Genomic DNA, 16,136 nt, shown 5'->3' on the forward strand with positions numbered 1-16,136 from the left:
ATAAAACATAATAAACAGTAAAAATCACAAACATATTAGGTATCGGCGCGTCCCAAAATGCCCGATCTATCAAAATATAAAAACTGTTACGGCCGGTGGTGACCTCCGAGGCGAGAAATGGCGCCCAAATGTCCGAAATGCGACTTTTACACCTTTTTACATCACATAAAAAATGAAATTAAAAATGATCATAATGTCGCACAGTCCTCAAAATGGTAGCAATGAAAACGTCGCCTCATTTCGCAAAAAATGACACCTCACACATCTCCGTGCGCCAAAGTATGAAAAAGTTATTAGCGTCAGAAGATGGCAAAATTTTTTTTTTCTTTTTTGTACACATTCGTTTAATTTTTGAAAATGTATTAAAACACAATAAAACCTATATAAATTTGGTCGAAAAAACTGAGCCCACAAGAACGTGACGCATGTGCGGGTTTTTTTCAGTTTTTCCACATTTGGAATTTTTTTTCAGCTTCGCAGTACACGGCATGTTAAAATAAATAACATCACGGGAAAGTAAAATTTGTTACGCACAAAATAATCCTCACACAGGTCTGTACACGTAAAAATGAAAAAGTTATGGATTTTTGAAGTTGGAGAGCGAGACATGAGCGGAAAAATCCTGCGTCCTTAAGGGGTTAAGGATTTGTCTATATATTCAGTGAGCCACTCATAACCAGAATCAGATATATATCTATATATCAATATTTCTATATATCCATTTGTTTGAAAAGCTTGCACAACAAACAAGTCTTTAAAGTTGAAAAATGGTGGTTTTAATCCCTAGGGAACAACGTTTTGGCTCTTACAAACCCCGAGCCTTTTCAACTTTAAAGAATGGTTTGTTGTGCGGCCTTTTCAAACAAATATTTGGAAGAATCTTCCTTTTTTTTGCCTGGATTCAATTGTGGCTTTGCACATATTAATTGCTTACTGATTTTGCTGCGCCGCTTTAAATTTCTTTGAGACTATCCATCTATACGCACACACACACGTTTATGTTCTCATTATATTGATAAAAACCACACTGCACAAAGTTTTCATTTTAAAAGAAACTTTTTTTTTTTATTATTTAGAAATGCAGTTATATACATAGAACAATTAAAATTAAATTACTTTGTACAAATATTAAAATATTATCTTCAGCCCCACAGCAATGTCCAGGGTGACAGTCAGAGCATAGGGAATAAAGCTGTGATTTATTATGTATCATTCTGGCACCAGAGGGGTTCACACGCCCTGTACACCTGCATGCATGAAGACATATACAGAGAGTAGACTACGCCATCCTTGTGGTCATCTCCCTGCGTCTCTCATGTGATGCCCAGGGCTGTAACCTTATTTCTAAGCTCTCTAGTGGGTAGAAACTCAATCACCTGATATATGAGGGGGAAGTGTTCACCACCCCCAACGTAAGAGAACAAAATGTAGACCCCCACAAATTAAAGCAAAGCCTTGGTTACATCTGCAGAGGAGTCTATGGAAAGTATTTACAAGTTGCTGAATGTCAGTGCAGGTCACAGAGCCCGGCACATGTAATCCTTCCGGATATATTGCACATCAGATTGCGGGAAAGTCACATAAAAAATAGAAAAGTGGATCTGGCACAAGAAGAAGGAACAACCCGTCATCTACATGCAGTACAGAAAGCCAACAGAGACCGGTCATATCATCCAGGAAACGTGGCAACATGAGGCGTCATCGGGGGGTAGTGTAAACAGATTAGGCAGTAGGGTCCATATTTGTCTAAGGAGGAGCTTAATATCTACTGAACACAGAATTTGGTGGACCAAACAACTCAACCCAAAAGGCAGATGTAAAGGATCAGGTTTTTGGATCTCCATTTCCCTTGGTAAGATAAGATAAGTAAGCTGCTGCCATAATAGTCCAGCAGCTAGAAGCACGCAACAACGGTCGGTCTGTGAATCGTGGCTGAAACATGTGGACCGACCACAGTGCAGGTGATAGGTCTCCGTGCATCATAGTGATAAGATATGACTCGAGACCAGCTAAGAAGCCATCTGAGATGTGTGACCAGCTGTAGAGTACTACCGTCATTGCCAAGGGACACCTAATGTTACAATATTGCAGGCGCAGAAGAGCCGAATATTTTTGGGAATCCTTTTCGCTCTTCAATCCACCTACATTTGATCATGGAACCTCCAGACCCTGCAAAATGGACATTATATGTGGCTATATAGATATATTTAGGGTGTTCTTCATGCTTCTGCTTTTATACAGATTTTAGTTTCTGTATGAATTGGACTTCCAAAATATAAAATAGAATATTTCATCAGAGACTAAGCTTCCCCTTACAGCGAGCGATCAGACACTATCCTCGGGATAGGGAATCACTTGTGACTGTGGTCATCCTCTTTAACCTACCCAATGTGCCCTACATGTCTCCAACTTTGTTCCTCTGGAATGATGGGTGTGTATTCAGACGTACTACTGCAGCTCATAAACATGGCTTCCACTGTATAGATTAGAGGTTTCTTTTACAAGTCTAGGACTGGGAAGTGATTCAGTTTTCAACAAAAATTTTAAAGAAATGAGTGGCCCCATGGCCTAAACCTATAAGAATCCCCCACAGTGTGGTCTCCGAACAGTCCATTTTATATGTGTGACCTAAAGGTTTAAAAAAAAAAAGGAGGCCCCAAAAGCATACAAACACACACACGTAAAACAAACACACTAACATATGCACACCCACCTACACAGGCTCGTTGTGTAAGCACATCAGGGACATTAGTCTATGTAGTAAATGATACTCGTGCAAGACTCCCACGTCCTGCTCCTCTCACCAGTTCCTATATCTCGTTCACCTCGATACATATTCTGACTGCCTCCATGAACAGGACAGGGAAATTGTGTACTTAAAGCATAAACCTTCCCACCCACCTCTGTACGGCCCCATTAATGCTCCGTCACGTCCTACCTGACCTCATCCCTTTTCCATATTGGCCGTTCCTTTATAACACATTAGCGCAGGGGCCGCCGTGTTACCGATTTCATGCACCATGGCTACAGCGCTGAGGGCTAAATGTACCCAGTGTGTATCCAAGCCTCAGTCATTGCTCGTTTAAAGGGGAAGTATATGTCAGGCAATAATATACAGGGGGTATCAGGCATGCACCAACATGCTATTAATTATATTATTTAAAATAAACACCCTCTATACCTCCAGCTTTGTGGAGTTTAGACGGAATTTGCCCTACCAGGGCCTAAACATCAGACCCAATTTCCTCTCCAATATAATTGCATTGTTGACTGAATATCTCAATGAAAGGAAGGAGTTGATGCAATCTCTAATATCTAAAAAACTTCTTATAAAATGAGATAGTTTCAGATACTTCCCCTTTAACATCATGGCTGCATGTCAGCTTTGCCCACGCAAAGGCCACATTCTGCCTGTGACTATTGTTGCATTGATGCTGCAGGATTTGTAAGGTGTGAATTGGATGCGAGCTGTGTGTGTGTTCGAGTCAGGATTTGCACATTAGGGAAAAAATAATAATAATTTTTGTTCCGTATCACTTTGAATTTGTTATTTGCAACAAAAAAAAGATATGTATGATTTGAGAGCAAGTTTAAGATTGCACAGCTTTACGGCAGAAAAGGTTGACTCTATAAGATCCCTAGTAGAGATCCATATAAGATCCATTGTATAGATTGTATAAAACTATTAGAATCAAAACACAAACTCACAAGGTGAATGGTAAACTACATGAGCATATAGGGGCCTCTCGGATAGATGAGGAGGGTCCACGTCCTGTGTCGCTATGGACAAGAACATCCATATTGCACAGGACTATCTGCAGGTTCCATTAGTAGCCACAGCCTGAGACAAAGGTCCTTTATAAGGGACCCTATATATACGCTGTAAATAGGAGTATATGCCTTACAAAAGCCGAGTGTACGCGCTGCATGTGCCAAAACCATTGGGAAGGCCTATCATTTGTAGGGATAAGTGCCAGGTAATGCAATAAGATCCAGCCCCCATCCTAGGGCCATTCCTATATTTGTATATAGCCTATAGTATTACACATAAATATGAAATATAATTGTACACCTCTGCAAGCAACACTCAGACCATTTGCTCCCAGTGCTCTGCAGTAAGGGAACAAGATGTCTGCACTCAACAAGATTGGGGGGGAGGAGGGGGGAGGCACAAATTGTCAGCTCCAGAGCTCCTGTCATACAGGAAAGGGAAGAGCAGGAGGACCGTACGGATCCTGCATGGTCCAGTCAGACGTCACAGGTATTCAAGCTTCTTTCAGCAGAGGGATATCTGGAGAGAAAAAAAAAATATGGTCAAAACAACATAAAAAACATGAGTACTAGAAAGTAAGAAAGGATCGTCACTATAGACCACATCTAGAGTCCGATGGGTTTTCCCGGCTCAGTGATTTATGGCAATATACAATATAAAGCTCAATAAACGTGGATACCGATAAACAAGAGCAAATATAAAACTCAAGATCAATTAACAAAGCCCGAAATATAATACAGGCAGTCCCCGGGTTACGCACAAGATAGGGTCCGGAGGTTTGTTCTTAAGTTGATTTTGTATGTAAGTCGAAACTGTATATTTTATAATTGTAAATCCAGACATTTTTTTTGCCCCAGTGACAATTGGGAGTTTCAAAATTTTTTTCTGTAATGGGACCAGAGATTATCAATAAAGCTTCATTACAGACACCTTACAGCTGATCATTGCAGTCTGGGACTATAGGAATAGCATCCAGAGACTTCACCAGAGGTCACAGGGGTCTGTCTGTAACTATGGGTTGTCTGTCCTTAAGTAGGGGACCGCTTGTAATTAAAACTAGGCTCCTTGTAGCGACCAGTAGGGGGAGCTTATTGGATAACATAACACTGCAAACAGAACAAAGGGGGAAATTCATGATACACTGGTGCTCCATGTCTCGCGGTGTAATGAAGACCTCCTCATTTATTCAGTGGGCGGCTTGCACTGGAATTGCGACAAAACATGCAAACGTACAGTTATGAACCTTCACAGGCTACAGCGCAGGAATGCCCCGCGTCAGCACCGCCCCATTCATATCCCTCTACACCCAGTTACTAGTAATTCACTATAATCTGCAATCAATTCAGGGAGTATACACCAATGATGAGTAAAATAACAATATTTTATTGGATATGTATTAAAAGTTATACATAAGTGAGGAGCTCTGAGGGAAGCCTAGAAATAAAGTGCAAGGGCAATAGTATAGGACGTGAACAGATAAGCATAAGGGTGCATTCACACTAAAGTACGCCCGCCCAGCAACACGGCAGGCAAGCTGAAGAGCGCTGCTCACTCCTGCCCTCTCCATAGAAAACAATGCCGCACTTGTGCTCATCGTTCCAAGCTCGGGCACCATAAACGCCTAGGGGGGGGACATATATCCAGCCACAAAATATGTCCCTCATACATTCGTGTGAATACAACCCAAATGTATACCTATAAATGGGGAGCATAGCCCAGCACACTCCCCAAAACCAGTTTCGGTCGCCTGACCTTGGTCAAGGGTGTAAAGGAGGGTGCTGGGCTGTGCTCTTACCGATTTCCTCACTTCTATCTCGGGTATATACCGTATATACTCGAGTATAAGCCGACCCGAGTATAAGCCAAAACCCTTAATTTCAACAGAAAAACTGGGAAAACCTATTGACTCGAGTATAAGCCGAGGGTGGGAAATGCATTGGTTACGGCCTCCCAGTATATAGTCGCCCAGCCCCTGTAGCATACAGCCTGCCCAGCCCCTGTAGCATACAGCCTGCCCAGCCCCTGTAGCATACAGCCTGCCCAGCCCCTGTAGTAGGAAAAAAAATAACACTGTACTCATCTTTCCGACGTCCCCCATAGGTCCTCTTCTGTCTCAGACAGAAGAGGACCTACAGGTGATGTCAGAGAGGTGAGTTTTGACTTTATTTTTTTAGTTGATTCGAGTATAAGCCGAGTTAGGGTTTTTGAGCACAAATTTTGTGTTGAAAAACTAGGCTTATACTCGAGTATATAAGGTACTTATCCTTTTGAGGGAAGTGCAACAGAATATGGTAAGCAGAGTCCCTCACTATATTACTGCATATGTGTTTATGATATATTTGCACACTACCAAGTATCCCAATGTTTCTAGTATTTTTACATTGGAATAACTTATAAAGCATATCCAATAAAGAACGGTGTATTTTTAAAACCATATAATTGGCGTTTAATCTATTTGTTTTGTTTCCAGTATCACGGTATACAATGTGCTCCCCCTACTGGTCACTGCATTCAAATGGATTTCTTCTATCCTTTGTATATGGAAGCAGGCACCGTTATAACGTGGTCATCAGTGATACAGCAGCTCTCACTGAAGTGGTAGCATTACAATAAAAGTTTACTCTTTTGTTCAGATCATTGGAAATCTGGACAATTATTATCACACAATCACAACTATAGAGCTATACAAGTGACCCTCAGCACAGTCCTTCCCCTCTTTATAAGGAGTGCCATGCTATCACTGCAGAGCATGGAGGGCAGATAGCAGACAGCTCTGTTACATCTGAAGCTAGATGTGCTTTCCTCCGTGAAGCATTAACAGGGGAGGAACCATATCTATGTTAAAAGGGGTCTTCCCATTTGAGCAAAAAAAAAAAACAAAAAAACAAAAAAAAAAAACTTATTATTGTTTGTACAATGAAAAGTTTCAGCTATACTTTCTGTATACATTCCTCATAGTTCTCTAGATCTCTGCTTGCTGTCATTCTATAGAAAGCTTCTATGTTTGCTTCCAGTGGACAGAAATCTGACCATGGTCACACAGGTGCATGGCTCGTAGAGAGTAATCAGAGCCGTGTGATATAACGAGCCGTGCACCTGTGTGACCATGGTCAGATTTCTGTCCACTGGAAGCAAACATAGAAGCTTTCTATAGAATGAAAGCAAGCAGAGATCTAGAGAACTGTGAGGAATTGATACATAAAGTATATTGGAAAAAATGTATAATTTTCCATCATACTATAACATGAATTTGATGAAATGAGAATCACCTATAAGCTGCTCTCACTATCATTATATGGTGCCATTATCCGGTCTTTGGACTCTGCCTAAAGATACAGATTTTATTGCAACTCAGTGGCTATTCCTCCGCAAAAACCTATAAAATTGGTAAATCTATTTTGGCATGGGGTTATCACACAGATAATGAAGGTAGATATGGATGACACTTTATTCCTTGGCTCCTTATACTTCATAAGAAGGAACAAAGGAAAGATCGGACATACAAGGAGTATGACAGGTTCTACATGATTTTATTGGTGGCAATGAAAATTATTCTGGTAGTAACGTTATGCTTTAGGATCATCATTTGGGTTGTGAGAAGTTAGGTTTTTTAAAAGTAAAATGGGATGACATAAAATGAGAAAAGTTTAAAGGGAACCTGTCGCCAGGAGACCCATATTTAGCACTCCCCCAGTCCCCACAGAGCATAGTACATACACTGCCAAAGTGTTTTTTGTATTAAAAATTGGTTTTACAGAAAAAAAGCTATGTTATATTGTACCTTTGATTAGCATCTGCTGTGTGACTAGGCAGTTGCCTTTTAGGAGGGGCTGGAAAGGAGAAGTTTCCCCCCCACCCTTGGGGAACAGCTTCTCCATGTGACCTTTTCAAATATATGAAAACACCCACTGGGCTTAGCGACGCCCCCTGCTCCTCTACAGCCAATCCCGTGTGAGGGGAGTTATTCATATATTTGAAAAGGTCACATGTTTCCCAAGGGGGGGCTGCTCCTTTCCAGCCCCTCCCAATTGGCAACTGCCTAGTCACACAGCAGATGCTAATCAAAGGTACAATATAACATATCTTGTAAAACCAATTTTTTTATACAAAAACACTTTGGCAGTGTATGTACTATGCTCTGTGGGGACTGGGGGAGTGCTAAAAATGGGTCTCCTGGTGACAGGTTCCCTTTAAGCAATGGGAAGTCTGGGGCGCTACTATAGCAAACTCCCAGATGTATCAGTAATGTAGAGGCTCTGATGCTTCATACAGACGCAGATCATTGTACAGGTATAAGGGGTACGACTACAGACTAATTGCCCCATGATCTCTCACCACAACTACTCACCATCTGTGTACTCTTCAGAGGAAAGCGACAGGAGACTCTGCACATCGCTGCCTTCTGATCCCGCCGCTTCGCGTCCTAATGTCCTGCTCTCTGCCCCCGAGGCCCACTGTGAGGACGCCTGGTGGACCAGCACAGTCTCTGAGCGCTGGGCGCTGCCTGCTGAGTATTGTGAAGTATTTGCCAAGGATTGGCCTGTGACATGACTAGCACCCATAGACTGTCCCCTGGTGTCAGAGCGAGACACCTCCTGCTGTATATCCTGCTCTTCTCCTGCGCCTTCGGATAACACTATCTGGACACGAGAGCTGGCGGAAGGGATACAGTTTCCAGCACTGCCGTATACTGCTTCTTCATAAGAAGGAAGGGCAACTTGTACACCATCAACCATGATTGATACTTGTTCCCCAGGCACACACGCTTCACGTCTGTAAGACAAGACATTCAGCCATTAATATTTTTCTGTTAAACAAAAAAAAATCAACATGTGTAACCAGAGCCCCTCAGTGCTGCAGACTCATAGGCTGTTACAATGAGTAGAACAGGTCTCCCCTCCTCCCTCTGCCTGTGTAATCTAGCAGCAGCAGGAGGAGGAGGAAATGGAGGGGAGGGGAGACCTACTCCGCCCATTGTAACAGCCTGTGAAGCTACAGGACTGAGGGGCTCTGCAAACAGCCAGGTCCATTAGCATAGTTAATTTTAGAAGGAAGGAGGCCATGAATAACAGATGCAAGAAGGTTACCATAGTCACGGCGCCTGGATCTATGATTAAATGTCTCTGGTTTATCAAGATGGATTTTGAATGTAGATTTCCGTTATAAAAAAAAAAAAAAAAAAAAAGCCTAAAGGGTTTTTATTGTATTTTGCAACCAGTTATGTGCCAATGCACCTACAATAAAATCGGATTTGGTAACATCTCCTATTGTTTAGTTTATAGTTTCTAAGGTGACAGACAACAAACACACCCGGTGTTGTCAGAGGCTGCAGTGAACGTCCCACCGATTCTTGGCGAAGCTTACAGATAAAAATAAGAGTGAAAGTTTACTTTGTGGTCTTATCATGGAGGCAGCACAAGAGCTGAATAAACAAAACTGCAGAAAATGTTTAACAAAAACTGACGGCAGTCATTTTCTCCTACATTTTTTAAGTCAGGGCGGTAAGAAATAAAAAAAAATGTTGTTGTAAAAGCAAAGATAGTCTTAAAAATAAGCCAGACAGATGACTGAATGTAAATTATAAGGTTGTATGAAATCTGAGGCAATAACTATTGCACCATTTTTAGGTTCTGGTAAGTTACTTCAAAAAAAAAAAAAATACACTCAATTACTCATAGACCCAGGCTTTGTGACTGTTGTAATCACCTTATATTTGTTATCCATGGCCTCCTTCTTTCTAAAATCAACTTTTAACATTATGCTAATGAGCCAGAAGGGCTCACAGAAGCATGTGAATGTGCAGCACAGAGGGGCTCTGGTAACACCCTTTAGAGCCCCTCTTGCTCATCAGCATAATTAGAAGGGGAGGCCGTGGATAAAAACTAAAAGATTAACACAAAAAACATTAAAATAAAAGAACTATAGGGTCCTATAGAACCCTATTAACTAAAGGACAGCCCCCCTTTTTTTTTTAGGTAAAAATAGTTTCCCTGACATCTTCCCTGAAATCAACTTTGTTATATTGACTGGTATCAAAGGGGGGGGGTGTCCTACTCTGCTTGCCCCTCCCCATTTGCCATGCCTATTCTTAGCATGTCATGTGACCAGGGTGACATCATCTAAGGTAAAGTTACATTTGCAACATCTACCCAATGTATGAATCTGATCACATGGAATCACAGCAGCCTCCATGAAGTATGTGGAGGAGTAGAAGTCCATGGAGGCTGCTGTGATTCCATGTGATCAGATTCATACATTGGGTAGATGTTGCAAATGTAACTTTACCTTAGATGATGTCACATTGGGAGAGGCTGGCCAAATAGGACACCCCCCACCCCTCTCATACCACTCAAAATAAGATAAAGTTACTTGCAGATACAAACATGGGGTAGATTTTGCAAAAGTAACAGGACTTTAGATGACATCACCCTGATCACATGACATGCAGGACTCTGCGTCACTGGACTCACATCAGGTGAGTTGCATATAAGTAATGCAACTAAGTAATTATTTTTTTTTAACATAGCAGCCATGGAAAGGAGCCATTTAGGGATAAGGGCAATGCTTCTTTTATGAATGATTTATTTTGGGTGGATTCATTTAAATGTCAGGTTTTCTTTAAATTCCTTTTCAGCCTATACGCTTTTCGCCAGGTCTGTAAAACAAGTGAAACTTACAAAGAAAATAGACTTTATATTGAAAGTAGTTTTCCTCCAAATTACAGCAATTAATAAAATTGGTTTTTCTGGTTTTACAGAAACCATTAGTCATCCAGGCGAAGAGTTACAAGCTTTTACTATTCTTTGGCAGCAGATTAGTTTCCGGAGAAATCGCACTACACGCGCACACGGGGCGACATTCACCTACCTGCTGTGGTGAAAGGACTTGATTTTGGGCTGTAGTAGAACAAATAAGACAATAAGGAGCAATATCAAGGCCACTGAGCTAGCAGTAGAGGCAACGATTGAAAGCGTGGGGACCCCCAGGCTGGTATTTCTGTTGGTTTCTAAAATATAAATTGAGAAAAATTAGAAAAATACAGCGTAAAACATCAAACAATCCATAAGCATTGGCCCAGCAGAGGGCTCACCTTGGCTAAGTCTGCAGCTTACTCCCATAGGTGGGCTCCATTCACCATTTTTGCATGTTAGAAACTTATAGTCTCCTTTCAACATATATCCCTCTGCACAGAAGTACTCGATCACACTACCGGAGGTGAAGGGCTTCTCACAGTGCGGGGGGTGACATATAAATCCACCATCTTGTGGTTCTGGAGGAGGAGGGCATACTATAGATAAAAATAGAAAATAACACATAAGAGTCGGCACGATACATAGGTAAGCATAACATTTTCCTATATACATTGTAAAATAAATGTATGGCTGGTTCCAAGCTTCACCACGAGCAACTTACATTACATTTGGACCACGTTCACACATCAAGTTATGGAATTGAAAAGCAGTAGGGAGGAGATTGGCCCGATAAGGTATGTGTTTACACCTACACTCTCGTGATCGGGAATGAGCACCACGTTACTTCAAGTAAACAATTCAAAACACATGGTGGTCCTCCCCCATCACAACAATTTAGGTGTTAACACAAATCCCCATTGTGTTTTAACACACCTTTCAACCACCAGATACGCCTCATGCAGATGAATGTCTGTATTTGTTGACATGTCTGACATCGGTGGGCGATTGCCATTGCCAATGTCCATAGGAAGTGACTTCACTTGCAAATACTGGACCTGCCCCATCTTTTGTGGTGCCCGATGCGTTTTTACGACCACAAAAACAGGAGCCCAAAATGCATGAGTACAAGTGGTCCCCGACTTAAAGGGGTTTTCACCACAAAACACAGGATAGGACCTTACTTGCTGATCGGTGGGGGTCTCTGATGATCAGATTCCAACAAACTCCCTCAGCTCCAAAGAGATGAATGGGGCATCGTGGTCATGCAGAGCCGGCTGCTCTGCTCATCTCAACGAAGGCTACAACGGGGATACAACGGACCCCCTGTTCTCGTAATCTGTGAGGGTCTCATCACTGAACCACGCCAATAAGCAAGTTAAGCCGTATCCTGTGGAAAGGGCCTAACTTGTTTTGTGGGGAAACCGTTTTAAAAGGACACCCGACTTACAGACGGACCTCTCTGCCCTCTGGTGAAGCTCTCTGGATGCTTTACTTTAATACAGAGATCAGCTGTAACGTGTAATAAAACTTTATTGATATTCCTTGTTCCCATGACAGTACAAAATTGTCACAGACATTTTTTTTTTCTGGATTTAGAATTATAAAATATATAGTTCCTACAGAAGTTCAACTTAAGAACAAACCTAAAGAACCCATCATGTACATAACCCAGGGACTGCTGGTACTTAGGCTATATTCACACTGCCGTTGCCCGCCCGTACCGTACCGTACCTCTCCATAGGAATTAATGGCGGCGTATTACGGGAAAAGATAGGACAGGTCCTATCTTTTTCCCGGGTATGGAGCGGTACGGTGCCGCCCGTAGGGTGCTGTGCGCCCATTGCTGCCTATGGGGGACGTATATCGGCCGTATATACGTCGGCCGTATATACGTCCTCCATACGTTAGTGTGAATGTAGCCTTAGGCGGCACCGTACCCGGGAAAAAGATAGGACCTGTCCTATCTTTTCCCGTAATACGGCGCCGTGCGCCATTAATTCCTATGGAGAGGGGCGGGGTGAGCTGCGCTCACCTCCTCCTCCTCCTCCTCCTCCTCTCCCCGTACACTGCCGTTGCCCGCTACGGTACGGTACAGGTGGGCAACGGCAGTGTGAATATAGCCTAAGAGCTTTTTTTGGGCAGCGTTGATCTGTATTTATTATAAGTGTCTTGGTAATATAACTATTTTATAATGGACATATGGCAAACATTGCCAAGCAGCAGCCTCCCCAAGATGGGCCAAGGGTTCCCAGTTGTGAAGAAGGAAGCTGTATATTTTATATACCAGTGCTAGACATAAATGACAGCCAACAAATGCTCCTAGTACAAACAATATTCTATAAATCTATGTAACATAAAGTAAACCAAGGCACGGAGCTTTTGCAGAAAGACCTATGGAGGACTGCAATGAAAAACCAAGCCATGAACAAGTCAAGACAGGATGACTGCAGATCTGTCATGTGTCATAGAGCAGATGGTCTGTTCCCTGAGGACTCCATATTTAGTGTGAGCTCTCCGCGTGGCTGGAACAGCTGAGAACACTTGGTGAGGTCTACTAGAGGCTGCACAGACTGTGGCCTTCTGAGGAGGACATTTATGTGGTCCCGGCAGCTGAGGCAGAACATCAATAACAGCAGGAAAGCGTCTGAGGGAGGGAGAGGAGAGCTAACCACAGGCGGCACAAGAGAAAAGAGACAGCATGTGCTGCCACCAAGAACCATAGACGTCTCTACAAAGTGATTTCTGAAGGACCCCACGGAATCCTGGTGGGAAGGGAGCGCAGCAGGTTCTTCAACATTGGACGAATATCGATTTACAGCCTCAAAAAAATAGAAGACAGATAAACACTCCACATTTTCTACAACTATACAACAAACAAAACAAAAAAAGACACAAGTTACGAGTAATTGTCCAACACAGAAGTTCAGCAATGTAACATATGTAGTGTATGCGGAACTTCATGTGTTCTACATTTCTTCAGAAATTCTTCTCTTAACTTCTCTTTTTTTACAGGAAATTATTATTGTAGTGGCTTCTATAGTTGTAGAAAATATTAAATGTATATCTGTCACCTATTTTTGGGAGTTGTAAACATTCCCGTCTCTATAACAACATGTAATTCCAGGATCACAAACTTGGATTGAGAAATATTACACCTAAAGAATAATACGGTAATAATACGGATAAACTTTTATATGCTACATAATGGGACACATTATCTAATGAGGTCTAATCCCCCCAGTGATTGACAGCTATCATAATGATAAAGGGAAGGCCATCAGTCACAGATTAGGACCGCCCACTGGACTCCCAGTTGCAAAATAATGTAAAGGAATAAGTAGGCCATGTTTACATCAGCGTTAATAACTCATCTACAATGAGAAATACATAAGACAGGTGGATCCCGTTATAGTTTTTTGGGTCTCAGTACACAAAGATCAGATTTGTTAGCATTTGCAAAGTGTCTGATTAGCTATAAAATGCAGGTCACAGTTCTGCAGCATGTGGATAAGATTTGTACCAAAACAAAAGATTTGGTGAGCTCCAAAATCCATCTATATGTAAATTTCAAACCCTATAACTATAAATTTATTTCCTGGAAAAGTGACCAAAATAACGTGTGAACAGACCTTAAAGGAGTTGTCCACTTATTTTTGTACCAAAAAGTGTTCTAAAAAGTGTAGTTTTTGTATCACATCCTCAATGTTTTCTAGATCTCTGCTTGTGGCCATTCTGTAGGAAGCTTCATTGTTTACTTCCTGTGGATAAACACCGGACCCTTGTCATGTGATGTCACACAGGTGCACGGCTCTTTATAACAGAGGTGCACAGTACGTTATATATTAATTGGAGCTGTGTGACATCACATGACCAGGGATATAACGAGCCATGCACCTGTGCGACATCACATGACCAGGGATATAACGAGCCGCGCACCTGTGTGACATCACATGACCAGGGATATAAGGAGCCGTGCACCTGTGCGACATCACATGACCAGGGATATAACGAGCCGCGCACCTGTGTGACATCACATGACCAGGGATCTATAACCAGCCGCGCACCTGTGTGTCATCACATGACCGTGGATATAACCAGCCGCGTACCTGTGTCACATCACATGACCATGGATATAACCAGCCGTGCACCTGTGTGACATCACGTGACCAGGAATTTAACCAGCTGTACAGCTCTGTGACATCACATGACCAGGGATATAACCAGCTGTGTGACATCTACACAACGTAAACAATGAAGCTTCCTATAGAAGAACAGAAAGCCGAGATCTAGAAAACCAGAAGGAAGCGATACAGAAAGTAAATTAGAAAATTTTATACCTTCTCATTGCACAAACAATATCAATTATTTGCCGACAGTGGAAAACCCCTTTAAGTGATTCTCACCTATCTGAGGTCCATAAAAACTATTCTCCATCTGTCACCATCTCCAATGTGCAAGTAACATCAGTAAATTTAGGGAGAGACAACCTATTCTGACCTGCACACACACAATGCCTCATCTGCGCTCAACAGAAGGGCCATTCTCCATCATTAGCTAATGGATACACGTCTGCGTCACACTACGACACATGGAGCTTCACAAGGAATATGCAGTTATGTCACCCATTGGATAGCTACCAGGGCTTTGTATTTTACATAACAGCAGATTTCTGTGTGTGTGGGCGAGAAACTTTCACAACTGCAATTGTAAAGGCCGTGAGGTTTTCTGTACATCTGGGAGATCAGGTCTGTAAGATACAATGGAGGAGATCTCATCTGATGCTACACACAGAACATTATGTCTCCATCACATGGCAGGACGTGTACTTCGCTCTTCTATGCTGTATTGTCATTGCTTTGTGTCTTTTCCATCTTTAGGCTGTATTTAGAGTTCTTCTTATTGTTCCTAATTTCGTTATAGGAAAATGAAATTAACATCAAAAATGATAAACATCGATGAAGCCTTATGGACCGAACCGACCTCTTTCTGTACAGATGTCAGGTAATATATCAGATATTCAAGCCATAGACTGGAAACCCCCTTTAACTTCAGTGGAAAGAGGTCAACCAATACACCCCCACCAACACCCTCTGTACTTGGCACCTATATGGAGAAGTGGGCTGACAGGACGAGAAGTTTTTACAACTCTCATGTATACAACGATTTTCTGATAACTAGAATTAGGTCATATAGGAAACAGGTTTACTTCTGTTCTACATGCTAGATCAGATTGGTAGATGTTGTCAGCCCACGGAAACAGTCATTCTGTATCTGCAGATGGAGAACTGAGGTTAGGTCATAAGACACAAACCACATAAGAAGGGGGTGACAGATCTGAGATGATATATTGCACAAAACACAGGGGGGGGGGGGGGGGCAGGACTTCCCAGCTTCTTAATATAACAGATGGTCTCTAAAGTATGAAACACACATATATATATATATATATATATATATATATATAATTATACACATATATACATATATGTATTCTATAGAATGCATTCATTTTATACAACATAATCTATAATACCTAAACCCGACCAAAGATGTGTCGGCCAACCATGGTATGGGGCTTCCATCTCATCTCTAAATGCAGAGGTCCCAGGGAGATAAGATGGGAGAGGTACCATACAGCACTTTTCGCCCCTCTTACATTCACTATAATAATT

General features: G+C 42.0%; 1 protein-coding gene across 1 annotated transcript in view; it reads right to left on the minus strand.

Moving 5' to 3' along the window:
* Positions 1 to 1,037: 1,037 nt before the first annotated feature.
* SUSD6 (sushi domain containing 6) overlaps positions 1,038 to 16,136 on the minus strand; it is a 32,394-nt gene continuing 17,295 nt past the window's right edge. Inside the window, exons 3-6 of the mRNA XM_072115479.1 lie at positions 10,863 to 11,060; positions 10,640 to 10,778; positions 8,121 to 8,545; positions 1,038 to 4,291 (exon numbers count right to left, since the gene is read on the minus strand). Coding sequence (XP_071971580.1) covers positions 4,266 to 4,291; positions 8,121 to 8,545; positions 10,640 to 10,778; positions 10,863 to 11,060 — 788 coding nt within the window. The 3' untranslated portion in view covers positions 1,038 to 4,265. The remainder of the gene's footprint in view (positions 4,292 to 8,120; positions 8,546 to 10,639; positions 10,779 to 10,862; positions 11,061 to 16,136) is intronic.

This window comes from Engystomops pustulosus, chromosome 7 (genome assembly GCF_040894005.1).
Source record: "Engystomops pustulosus chromosome 7, aEngPut4.maternal, whole genome shotgun sequence".
In the NCBI taxonomy this organism is placed as follows: Eukaryota; Metazoa; Chordata; class Amphibia; order Anura; family Leptodactylidae; genus Engystomops; species Engystomops pustulosus.